The sequence below is a fragment of the Sitophilus oryzae genome, unplaced genomic scaffold, assembly GCF_002938485.1.
Source record: "Sitophilus oryzae breed Bouriz unplaced genomic scaffold, Soryzae_2.0 scaffold_1494_pilon_pilon, whole genome shotgun sequence".
NCBI lineage: Eukaryota > Metazoa > Arthropoda > Insecta > Coleoptera > Curculionidae > Sitophilus > Sitophilus oryzae.
The window spans coordinates 328,262-341,893 of NW_022146163.1; the positions used below are offsets into that span (position 1 = coordinate 328,262).

Here is a 13,632-nt window from a genome sequence, read left to right on the forward strand (position 1 = left end):
CAACGAATACATACCATATATTTTTCTTTTATCTAAGATACATACCTTATCGTCTTTTGGAAACACGTACATTTTTGCAGTTTTGTTAGTTTCTTTGCAAGATGCAACACAACAAAGAAAACACCATTTTACAGTTAATAAATAATAAAACTATTTCTGTCTATGATATTTAAAATTTAGATAGATAGAAAATTAAAACAAACGAGTATTTGCAAACGCAGGCCCAAATTCAATAAAAATCTAAATTTTTCCTGCGAAAATCAGGATTTTTTCACTGAAAAGGTATTTTTTGATTTATCAGCAGTCATTGTCAAGTTGACAATATACAGGGTGTTTTCGAATTAGTCTAAAAAAATTATGGTGTGATTCCTCGTGTGTTCTTAAAACAATTTTTATATAACCATTGGGTCTAAAGTACTTCCTTTCTGATCCACAGGGTGTTAAAAATTAAAAAAAATAGATAGAACATAAATGGTACACCACTGCTTTTTTAAAGAAAATATATTTTTTTCTTGACTGGCCATCCTTTTTCAACAAAATTGATCTTTTGAGTTTTTCTTGTTCATCAAACGGTTGTCGAGAAAAAAATAAATATACTTATTAAGAGCCCGCCTTAATTCGTTTTCTAACGATTTTTTTATTTTTTAGATTAATTAGGAAACAACCTGTATATGCATATCACAGGCAACCAAATAAACTAGTAACCTCTAAAAATTATTTTTCCTACCAATAGCGACATACCGTGTTTTTAGTGTGTACTAAATTATTTTATCAAAATTTCACCATATAAGTTTCCAGGCAATGATCATAACGACGCTTGTTTTTTTCGTTTTTTAATATAAAAATTGTATTAATTACTCTTATCGACTGCTTTTATATAGCCAAGGATGCAAGATGTGTTCAGTGAGAAGTTCATTTTAAGTTTGTGCAACTATATTTCTATTTTTTTTTCATTGGACTTTCTAAATACTCGTAAAAATGACAAGAAAGTGTTTAGTGTGTAATATAAAGGTCCCCGAATTATCTTGTCATAGGCAAGTAAAGTATTCAGTTGTTCATTTATTTATATTAAGCCACATGCATACTTTCTGGTTAGATTTCCTAATATTTGTACAGAGTGGCTGTAGCATTTTACAAATTAAATTTTTAAAATTGAAATTAATGTTCAAATTTGGCGCGCGGGCGATAGGTCCTCGACAACGAGCGATAGAGTAGAAGCACCGCGTGTGCAACAAAAAAAGAAGATAAATAGAAATCGTTGATATGTTTGCGATAGTTTCCATTGTGATTTACTTATCCACGTAAGTATATATTTTGATCTAGGCTTTAAATATCAAAATTAGAAAAACTATGAATCGATCTGTCAACCTGCCTGTGAGTGAATTGCAGGACGTTGCGAAAACACTTGTCGGTGTCACGTGACACGCCATCAAGTGCTGGTAGATATGAATCGACCTTCAATGCTGATAGAATATGGATTATAAATAGCGCAAGTAAATCGTAGAAATAACATTATTATAGCACTTCTGTGATTAAAGGCATGCCTGCGGTAATAACGTCCTTACTCTACTCGTTGCGTAAATAACTATTATGTGATTGTGGAGTGGATGGGAAACCTCGAATTCAGATATATTTTCGGATTCGTTCCATTACTTCGATTTACTGGATATTTGATTTAATGGAGTGTGTTTCCATTGAAAATGTGTACGTTTTGTATAATTTCAGTAATGGATGATAATTTTAGCAATGTGAATAGTTCGGGCAAACATTAGTTTTGTTCGCGGGTGACTTTACAAATTCCTAAATAGAACAGGAATAACAAAAAACCTCATGTAAATATACTGAAAAGTTAAATCTATACAAACTACTTCTTTTAGCCCAGTCAATCTGGAGGTTGAGTGGAAAAAAAATATTAAAACTAACCAATCTCAGCGGGAATGTGTAGATAACGATCTTTTTTCGTTTTTTTTTTCAAATATCCCCGTTTGTAAAAGATTTTTCGAAAGATCTAAAGAGACGGTTTTTATAGGGAATTAAATTTTAAACATTTTGCCTCTATCATTTTTTCTCTAAAGTAAATGCTAACGGAGATAGAGTTTTTTTTTTTGATTAGAGAAAATTTTAAACAATTAAACACATTGACACAAATTACCTATAACAGATGCGAAAGAAAGCGACTGCATCGGAAACCGCTCGGCAAACCCGACACGCCTATTGAGTGATGTAAATACACCAGTCGTTTAGTCCGGAAACCTATGCTGTGTCGTATTCGCTTGCTGGAATGACATAGTGCGTGGTTATATGTTTCTTTTTAAAAACGCGTGTAGGATTTTTGTTGAACTTTTGAACTGTTATTTCTAAGTTTTGGTAATTGGTATATCTTATTTAAAATGGGATGCAAATGTGTTTATTTATAAGGAAAAAAAAGATATTTATAGTATAAAAAATTAATTTATTTAACAAAATCTAATTAAAAATGTGACAAAATAGTTACCTTTCTATTGGTTCTATCGGACTTTTTTCGATTATATAAATCTTTATTTGTAAACTTTAATACATCAAATATTTTCAATCTAATAAATCATTTAATGATGTAAATAAGAGGAAATTTCTCACATGGGTGGTCAAATTTTATAGTTTTCATTATATCAAACAGCCTCTGAGAAATGTTTTCAACTCACAATGCCTTTAATTATGTTTGACTACATCATTAAAAAGGGTCTTCAAATACATCAATGTGATATTTGTCTAAAATTTGCAAAAGAATCCGAATCTCTGGATAACTCGAAATTATTTACCCATTTAAAAGCCTTTGATCATGAAAGTGGAAAAATTTGTTCATTTTATTTACAGGCTGGAAACATTATTTATATTAAATTTTGATGAGTTTTGCACTGAAGAAAACATTCAGAGGCTGTTTAATATAATGAAAACTATAGAATTTGACCACATGTGAAAAATTTCCTCTTATTAACATCATTAAATTATTTATTAGATTGAAAATATTTTATGCATTAAAGTTTACAAAAAATAAAGATTTATATAGTCGAAAAAAGTCCGATAGAACCAATAGAAATGTAACTATTTTGTCACATCTTTAATTAAATTTTGTTAAATAAAATAATTTTTTATACTATAAATATCTTTTTTTTTTCCTAATCTCCTACGAGCTGATATAATATGACGAGCAATCTATTAAATTACTGTGATATTATACAGAAAAGTCCACAGACTTCGAGACATAGGAAAATCAAGTCCATTTAGCGTGTGTCCAAAAAGTTTTCAAAAATGACAGTTTTGTTTAGACTGACGTTTAATTTCACCTGACTTCTCGGTAGATGATTTCTTTTTATGGGGGTACATAAAATCTAAAATTTACGGCCATGAAGAAATTCAAAACTTGGAGCAGTTAAGGCAGAAAATATTTAATGCCTTTGACACTGTCATCCCTGATATGTTATCCAATGTGAGGAGGGGATTTTATGATCGTTTGGTTTAATGCAAGAGGGAGGCACTTTTGAACAATTTTTGTAATTTTTTAAATTTCATTATCCTGTTTTTTTACCGTTTACCCATTACCTACCTTGACGAACATGGGAAAACGAAGGTCCACAAATATTTTGATTGAAAAAATTGGTAACTTTTTTTTGGATTAAAAAACAAAAGTTGTTAATATAATACCAATTTAAAAGAGTTTTAGTAGTTTTAATACACACTATGATATACAATTTATTATTATTATAATGTACATTATTAATACTATTGTTCATTCGAAATGGCATTAAGGCCCAATTGCAACAATGATTTAAATTTTTCTTAAAGATAAGTAGAGATTAGAATGAGCTGTATTTATATTTACTTTAATATTCACCTTAAATGAGGGAATTTGACTGATACAATTTTTGAATTTGAATTGTTTTTAATGATACTAACAATTTTAGTTCAATTTTTAATAAAATTTATTTAATATTAATAGAAATCCAAGAGATTTGAAACCTCTTTTAGCGATTTATAACATTCTCAAATGAATTACAGGTGCCCTTATTTTCTATGAAAATCACACAGCTTTTTCATAGTCGCTGCAGTTGCTATAGCTATAAAAACTAATTTTTTAAGGTGTGAAAATTGCGACACACGCTGAATGGACTTGATTTTTCGTATGTCTCGAAGTCTGTGGACCTTTTTGTATGCCTCGATAACATATTGGTGCAGATTATTTTCACCCAAACAAATAATAACCCAAACTATACATTGATGCGGATTCTCTATGAACTCTTTCTGAAGGTCACAGAAACCTGAACGCGTAATTCGGTGTTCTTTCGCATCTGTTATAGGTAATTTGTGACATTGATAAACTTATAACCCAACTAAAAACAAACTTGTATAGTTCTTGGTTCACTATTACCCCATTTAAAAAATATGTTTACATTTACCCCAAAATAGGACAATATTTGATTTTCCTATAGGGTAAACAAGTTTGTTTTTGGAACCTATTGCAAATTTCTAGCTGTCCATCAAAGCACCTATTATATAAAGTGTCTTAAAATATACCCTTTTAGAATTTTCAGTGCAAACGTCAAAGTTTCGAAGTTATACCTTGTTAAAATTATTTTTGTTAAAATCGTTTATTAATTACCCCAACTAACCTATTGGATTTCTTTTTGTTTTTGAAAAAAAATATTTTTTTTAAGTTATTTTTATTGGAGCCCTTACAAATTTTATTATTCTGGAAAAATCCCTTCTTCTAAAATATAAATGATCCGAACCCTTTATTAAGTCCAATTTAGGAAAGAAAATTGAACGGCAAATTCCTTCGGAATATTTATTCCCTAATTTATTTCTTAATTAAGAAGAACAATTTGAATATTTACCGAAATTAATCTCGAAAATTTAAAGGAAATAATCTGGTTTTTATTACTTTTTTTTAATTACTCCAAATATAATTGTACTTAGACGCTACAGGTTAATAGAATTATTTTTCAAAAGAAATGCAAAAAGTTTTATGGGGTTATTCCTTGTTCAAATTTTATCATTATACTGGGTGCGTCTCAAAAGTGGCTCACCCCCTATAACTCTTTTATTTTTTCAGATAAAAAACCAGATTTGGTATGCTAGTATACAGGGTTGTTCACCATATACGACACGGAGTATTGTAGCTAAACGATTAGATTTTTACAAATTGTAAGTTTTGGGTTTGTTGAAAAACTATTAGAGCTACAATTTAAAAATATTTTTAAGATACAGAGTATCCCAAATAAATAAAAAATATCAAAGTTGTATTTTTTTAAATGGAACACCCTTTTTAGATTAAAATAAAGGTAAATTTGATTAAGGTTTATTACACTTAAACATTACCGTTTTTTGAAATATTTTCAATTTTGTGAAATTGCAGTATAAATTTTAAGTCTTCATTTTTCCGAGGGTATCAAAATTTTTATTACTAAATATTTACTGAAGTTTATTTATTGATCAGTTATTGTGTTGCAATAATAAAAATTATACTACCTTATACAGAGTGTCTAAAAATTTATTTTAAATAAGTACTAGCTGTAAATGGCAATAACTTGTTTAATTTAAATGGAATACCGTGTATATTTTATAAGAATCAAATGCACAATTTAATTGTCTATGAAATTGTGTTAGACCACTTTTTACCTATCCCTTCAAGTTTTCATAGAAAATGCATTTTCTTACAATTTAGACCTCATTTATCAGTATACTCATGGAATATTGGCATTTTAGATTGTTTTTAAAACAACAAATGTACAAAATATACAGGCTAGTAATATTATCGTTCTTAGTAAAACTATAATATTACTAGTCCATTTGTATGCAAAAAGAAAACTATTTAAATCTTTATAAAAGAGTATACCACTAATTAAATATACCACCAGTATTTCCGCCCAAATACTAATTAATTACATATTTAATTGTGTTCGTTAATAAATTATTCTAAATAAATGTGGATTTGAATCAGAAAAATCAATATAATAATAAGTTATGGAAATGAACGTCTCTGTTGTTATAAATAAGCATTTGTCAAAAAATGAAATATCATTATTAAGGTGTTAGTTTTTTTACCACACTGTCTAATACACATACATAATTCAGTTTTTTAGTATTTGGAGCAATTATTATTAATCAACGCAAACAGCCAATTAATGTAGTTTGAATACTGGAATCATATTAATTGGTCCTCTTTAACAAATATTTAAACAGTTTTTTTTTTTTAATTTTTTAATGAAATAAACGAACTATATCGACAGTATTAGTATCTTCTGTACTCTTTAAAAATTTGGTACATCTTTAAAAATAATCTAAAATGTCAGTATTCCATGGGTATATTGATAAATGAGTTCTAAATTACAAGAAAATGCATTTTCTACGGACACATGAAGAGATAGGTAAAAAATGGTATAATACAATTTGATAGACAATTAAATTGTGCATCTGATTCTCATAAAATATACAGGGTGTTCCATTTAAATTAAACAAGTTATTGCCGTTTAGAGCTAATAATTATTTAAAATAAATATTTAGACACTCTGTATAAGGTAATAAAATTTTTATTACTGCAACACAATAACTGATCAATAAATAAACTTCAGTAAATATTTAGTATTAAAAACTTTGATACCCTCGGAGAAATGAAGCCTTAAAATTTATACTGCAATTTCACAAAATTAAAAATATTTCAAAAGCGGAAAAGCGGTAAGGTTTAAGTGTAATAAACTTTAATCAAATATACCTTTATTTTGGTTTGGTTTGGTTTTTTGGTACCTTTATTTTAATCATAGAAACTTAAAATGTAATAATATACAGGGTGTTCCATTTAAAAAAATACAACTTTGATATTTTTTATTTATTTGGGACACTCTGTATCTTGTAAAAATATTTTTAAATTGTAGCTCTAATAGTCCTTTAACGAATCTAAAATTTAGAATTTGTAAAAATCTAATCGTTTAGCTACAATATTCCGTGTCGTATGTGGTGAACAACCCTGTATAACATAAACTAACATTGATTGACGTATTTGTTTTTGGTCACTACTTCGCCATAAATGACTACAACTTTTGATTTTCAAATGGTACCCTCGGTATATTTATACTTTATTCGATAGAAAATGACACTCTGAATAATGGAATGACATATCATATGTTAACTTTTGACATTATTATTGAATATGGTTGCAGTTATATTAAATTGCAACATGCGATTCATAACGATAATTTGATTCGAAATACGAAGTGTGTGATACCAAATTATTCGTAAAAAATATTTTATATTTTCATTTGAAAAAAATAAGATATGATTAAAAATACGATTTGGGCATCTTTTAACCGGCCAGTACAAGACACGAAAAACATAAGACGATCGAAACTATTTTTCCTAGGCTCCTTGATTAAAAATTACTCTTTTAACACAGCTATGGCGCTCTAGATTGAAATTTAAAATACGATTTGTTTTTAAGCGAAAATGTCAGAAGTGTTTAAGAACATAACTTTTCTTAAACAATCGTTATTTTTCCATTTTAATGTTTAAATTTATATTTGGTTTGTCTCTCGGCTTGTCTTCATTAAAAATAGACTATTAATGTAAATACCTTTAATTATTTGTTGGTTGGTTTATATATTCCTCTATATTTAGAGGCTCTAATAAATAAACTAAAAATAGATATATTTCCGTTAGTATTTATTTTAGAGAAAAAATGTTTAATATTTAATTTAAAAAAAATTTAAACCGTCTCTTTAGATTTTTCGAAAAATCTTATACAAACGGGGATACCGTTTTTTTTCAAATTTTCTCCAATCGGACACAATGAGATTTTTGAGTGGTTAACATTTTCTTCTCAAAGAACCCCGGTCCACAAAGACCCCATTGGAAAAAGCGCAAATTTAAAGAGGTCGTATTCATTTCTAACAATAATAAAATCTTTAGCAATCCTAGTATGGAAATTTCAACAATACAGCAACCACTTTTGAAACCCTTTAGTGCACATGTTCTTAGTGGAAAACTTCATGCTTGACTGCACCCAACAAATTCACGGGTGAATGCTCGGCTCTAGTATATGTATAAGCTCAGTAGTTTTAGGATTTAGTTTAGTTTTTAGTTCACACTTGACAACGATCAATGATACTTCTGCCCGAAACGTTGTGTAAGCAAAATAAATAAAGACAATGGAAGTCCTAAACTTTTTTAGTTTTAATACTGAATCATTGTTTACTACATTCAAAGTAAGATTTTATAGTAGTTGCATAAAACTATAGATATAAGACAATCGTATAAATGTAGAATATTAGGGAGGGAGGTTAATCACCGCGACCTTACACGCCTTACAGATCTATTTGTGCCCTCCTTTCTTGAGTTATAGCGAGTAATAACTCATCATGCAGTATCAGGGCTTTGACAAAGCCAGTATCTGAGACGGTTTCACAGAGACTAGTTCTCCATCTCCAATATCAGTCGTACCAAAGTTTATGGTACGAATGGTTGCCGTCTCGGCGCACTCAGTGATGTGGTATTTTCCCATTTTCCTCGCAGAATCTGCATTCACATGTATTTCTTAGCTTCAATCTACTGAATTGTTCATCGAGGAGACAGTGTCTTGGTAAAAATAAACAGACAATTCGAAGATTGTCCTGAATTAAATCAAGAAATCGGGATCAATTATTGCATCAATTCTCTGACATATGTTTTGGTATAGTCTACAGGGGTGGTCCGAATTGTATTCCGGAAACTTCGGCAGCATATTCTGCAGATAAAAATAAGTAAAAAAAATCGTATAAATGTATGTGCTAAAATGCTTAGTTTCGGAGATACAGGGTGTAGAAGTTTTATTTTTATTTCAATTTTCTCCAAATAATTTTTAACAGTAAATTTTTATAAAGTAACGTAAATATTTGGATGAAAATTGGTGACTAGGAGTTTGAGAAATTTGATTTTGATATTAATATGACTCCTATTTGTAGGGGGCGCCACCTACATGTGTTCTAACTGTTTTGAGAGAACTTTTCGTCCGTACCTGTATAAGACTACTGAGTGAAAAAATATACATTTCCGTGATTTTCTACGTAAAAAATGTCTCTTGGTAAAAATCGCTGCGAGCAACCGTTCTCAAGATATTTAGAATGGAAATAGTCAATATATGTCATTATTGACAAAAAATGAAAGTGTTGGGTAGATAAATTATTTGACTGAAATAATAAATTTTGGAACTTTTTGTTTTTTTTTAATTAATTATAAATTTTTCTTCGAAAAAATGATGATAAAACAGTTTCTGTTGAACTTGTGGCACAAACCATTTTAAATTTATGATTTCAGTCTAATAACTATTTAGTCAACTTGTTTAATTTATGTCAATGATGACAGGTATTGATAATTTCGATACAAAATATCTCGAGAACCATTACTCGTAGCGATTTTTAACAAGAGACTTGTTTTACATAAAAACGTCGTAAATGTATATTTTTTTACTCAGTACTTTTATACAGGTACGGACAAAAAGTTATTACTCTTCAAACCAGTTAAAAAATATGTAGGTGGCGCCCTCTATTATAAGTAGGAGTCATATTGACATCAAAATCAAATTTCTTATGTCAAAAAACTCCTAGACACCAATTTTGATCCAAATATTGACATTATTTCAAAAGATATTAGGAAAAAATCGAAATAAAAATGAAACTTCTACACCCTCTATCTCCGAAACTAAGCATTTTCGGACATACATTTATACAAACTTTTTTACTTATTTTTATGTGCAGAATATGCTGCTGAAGTTTCCGGAATACAGTTCGGACCACCCTGTATATCTCTATTAAAAACGATCAACAAAGACAAAACTTCTGTCTAACAAATAATATTAATATTGTCTCTTACCTACAAGTTAGTATTATTTTAGAAGCAATAGCTTCCAAAGTAAAACACCTAGCAGTTGATTTGGGTCCCCTACATTTCGGACAATGCTTCACTTTCGTGAAACACTGATCACAAAGACTGTGGCCGGTTTTGCATTGTCTAATCGGTACGGACATGTAACAAGTACATACAGGACACAGGAGGTTTTCCTTGATTATTGCTAGGTCTTCGCTCGCCATAACTGTTTAACTCTAAACTAACTAAAATCAAAAAGAAATTGATTAGTAATTGATTATTATTTTGTATCTTTGATAGAAATGCCTAGTATAATTTTAATTAAATTAAATGTTTTTCTATAGATTGAAATAACATATGAAAAAAAAACGGTGTCAAAGACGGCTGAGGAATGACAACCGATGATAATTTCAGCGAGGTCAACCCTAGACGTCATTACTTTGTTCGTATTCTTCTTTATTTTTTAATGCCGCTTACTGCCAGAATTTATTTTTATACAGGGTGTAAAAAATTATGTATTCCTCCCAAAAATTGTGCACATATTATTTAAGACTCACCCTGTATAAATAAAAACATGTTGGTCGTATTAACAAATAATTTCGAATTTCCCCTCTATGGTTACTTATTTCTTTGAAAAAAAAAACCCTTAAAAATCGCTGTTTGTCACATATGGAATAATTTTTACGAATGTCCAAGTCATGACACCGATTTGAACATCAATCTGAATAAACCTGCGATTCGAAAATTCGAATTTCAAACCAAAAAAATCAAGAAAATACTGTACGCGACAGGAAATAGGTACGTTTCCGAAAACGACATACAATATGAAACGATAAATCATCAATTTTCACCTTTTCCTGGGGGTCTAGATGTTTAATATCGCATCAAAAAACACAAACACTATTTTTAATAATACTAATATAATACTCTCACCATTTTTTACTTTATATTATTGAAAATGATATTCTGCATAGAATGACATAATATCATATGTCAACTTTTACATTTTCAATTAAAAAAAACAACACTTGAAATTTTACTCTAGGGTACCATGACCATAAATGTAAGGGCAATTTCACTCAAAATACCAAGTATGTGGTAGGTAATCTAAATATACCGGGTGCGTCTCAAAAGTGGCTCGCTCACCCCTATAACTTTTTTATTTTTTCAATTAAAAAAAAACGAGATATGGTATGTATATAACATAAATTAGGATTGAGTGAGGTATTCAATTGTTTTCGGTCACTTCCTGTTTCACTGGAAATGACTAAAACTTTTGATTTTTAAATGGCACCCTTGGTATTTTTTTACTTTATTCGATAGAAAATAACACTTTGAATAGAATGACATATCATATGTCAACTTTTGACATTTTCGCATATAGTTTATTTGAAATTATAACTTGAGGTTCGTAACGAAAATTTGACTCGAAATACCAAGTGTGTGGGTATCAAATTATTCGTAAAAAAATTCTTTTCTTGCCTCTTCCATTTGAAAAAATTGAGATATCATTAAAAATACGATTTGGTCACTTTGTAACCGGCCAGGACAAGACACTAAAAACATTAGACAGTCAAATCTATTTTTCCAAGGCTCCTTAATTAAGAATTAGTGTTTTTAACATAGCCATGGCAATCTAGATTGAAATTTAAAATACAATTTTTTATTAAGTGAGATTGTCAAAAGTTGACATATGATATGTCATTCTATCGAGAATGTAATTTTCTATCGAATAAAGTAAAAAAATACCGAGTGGGCTATTTAAAAATCAAAAGTTGTAGTCATTTCCGGTAAAACAGGAAGTGACCAAAAACAATTGAATACGTCAATCAATCCTAATTTTTGTCATATATTAACATACCAAATCTCGTTTTTTTTTCGCATATGGTTTTTTTGAATTTATAACTTGAGGTTCGTAACGAAAATTTGACTCGAAATACCAAGTGTGCGGTATCAAATTATCCGTAAAAAAATGCTTTTCTTGCCTCTTCCATTTGTAAAAATTGAGATATCATTAAAAATACGATTTTGCCACTTTGTAACCGGCCAGGACAAGACACTAAAAACATTAGACAGTCAAATCTATTTTTCCAAGGCTCCTTGATTAAGAATTAGTGTTTTTAACATAGCCATGGCAATCTAGATTGAAATTTAAAATACAATTTTTTATTAAGTGAGAATGTCAAAAGTTGACATATGATATGTCATTCTATTGAGAATGTAATTTTCTATCGAATAAAGTAAAAAAATACCGATTGTGTCATTTAAAAATCAAAAGTTGTAGTCATTTCCGGTGAAACAGGAAGTGACCAAAAACAATTGAATACGTCAATCAATCCTAATTTTTGTCATATATTAACATACCAAATCTCGTTTTTTTATCTAAAAAAATAAAAAAGTTATAGGGGTGAGCCACTTTCGAGACGCACCTGGTATGCTAATGAGCCACCCTCGTCCCATTTGAAAAAATTGAATTATAATTAAAAATACAATTTAGGCATGTTTTAAACGGCCAGGAAGAGACAAAAAAAAAACATTAGACGATCAAATCTAATGTTTAAGAGCTCCTTGATTAAAACACAGCTATAGCACTTTAGATTGAAATTTAAACAGCCATTTTATTACTTCAAAATGTCAAAAATTGACATACGATATGACATTCTATTCATAATGTTATTTTCTATCAACTAAAGTAAAAAGATACTGAAGGTACCATTTAAAAATCAAAAGTTGTAGTCATTTCCGGTGAAACAGGAAGCGACCGAAAGTATTTGAAACATACTAAATTTCGTTTTATTATCTGACAAAATAAAAACGTTATAGTCGTAAGCCGCTTTTGAGAAACACCCGGTATATATTTAAGCTTTAAATTAATATATCTCCTAGTGTCATATTTAACTTTTGTGTAAGCCTTATTTCTTCTACTCTCATTTCTTCTTCTTTATATTAATATTATTTTAATTTTAGACACACTGTGTATATTGAAATATCTTTGACGAATAAAAAGCAAATATCTACCTATCTATATATTTACTGAATTTAATATTTGTGCATACCTGTTTGCTTAAACAATATTTATACATCAACAAAAACGATCAAACATTCACCTCAAAAAACACATCTTAACTTGTTCTTTATCATTCCAGCACATATTGCACACTAAATCACTAACGCCTCAAACGCTAAATACATTTTTATTTCAGGTACTTCTACTTCCAATGTACAGTGTCGTAGGGACCACCGGAGTAAATAAGGGTCGCCAGTGTACCTTTCTTCCCTATTTTTACACCGGGACTGGTTTTGAATAATAGTAGAGCCGTTGGGAAAGGTTGCTGATTATTTTAATTTCCTGATTGTTAGATTTAAGGTCGATACACAGGTAAAATACGTCATAGTCCTAGAGTATGTATTTATATCTGATGACATATAGGACAGACACTGCGTTATCTAAAACGTAAAGTACCGTTTTTGTAATTTCCTTGCTTCTTATTTTTATCAGCGTGTATTTTGAAATATTAATACAGATAAGTACTACACTGAGATGCAAAAAAAATGGAACAGAAATTGTTATTTTTAGCCCAACTTTCATGATTTTAACTCACTGTATATACAGAGTGGCGCACCTCATTCGCCTTGGTTGATTATACGAAAACAGAAAGATGTAGAAACAATTTTTTTGTGAGTATATGTAGAGAGGCAATGTGCATAATTTAAAATTATTTTCAAATGTACAGGGTGTGCCAGAAGTAAGATCCATACCAA

General features: G+C 29.4%; 1 protein-coding gene across 2 annotated transcripts in view; it reads right to left on the bottom strand.

Annotated features, from left to right (window-relative positions):
* Positions 1 to 13,189, bottom strand: part of LOC115877459 (E3 ubiquitin-protein ligase SIAH1-like) — a 31,511-nt gene extending 18,322 nt beyond the window's left edge. Inside the window, exons 1-2 of one of the 2 annotated variants that reach the window (XM_030893614.1) lie at positions 12,978 to 13,189; positions 9,877 to 10,115 (exon numbers count right to left, since the gene is read on the bottom strand). In XM_030893614.1, the coding sequence (XP_030749474.1) occupies positions 9,877 to 10,094 (218 nt within the window). In that variant the 5' untranslated portion in view covers positions 10,095 to 10,115; positions 12,978 to 13,189. Of the gene's footprint in view, positions 1 to 9,876; positions 10,116 to 12,926 lie in introns of both variants that reach the window. The other variant, XM_030893613.1, reaches the window with a different exon arrangement.
* Positions 13,190 to 13,632: the final 443 nt, after the last annotated feature.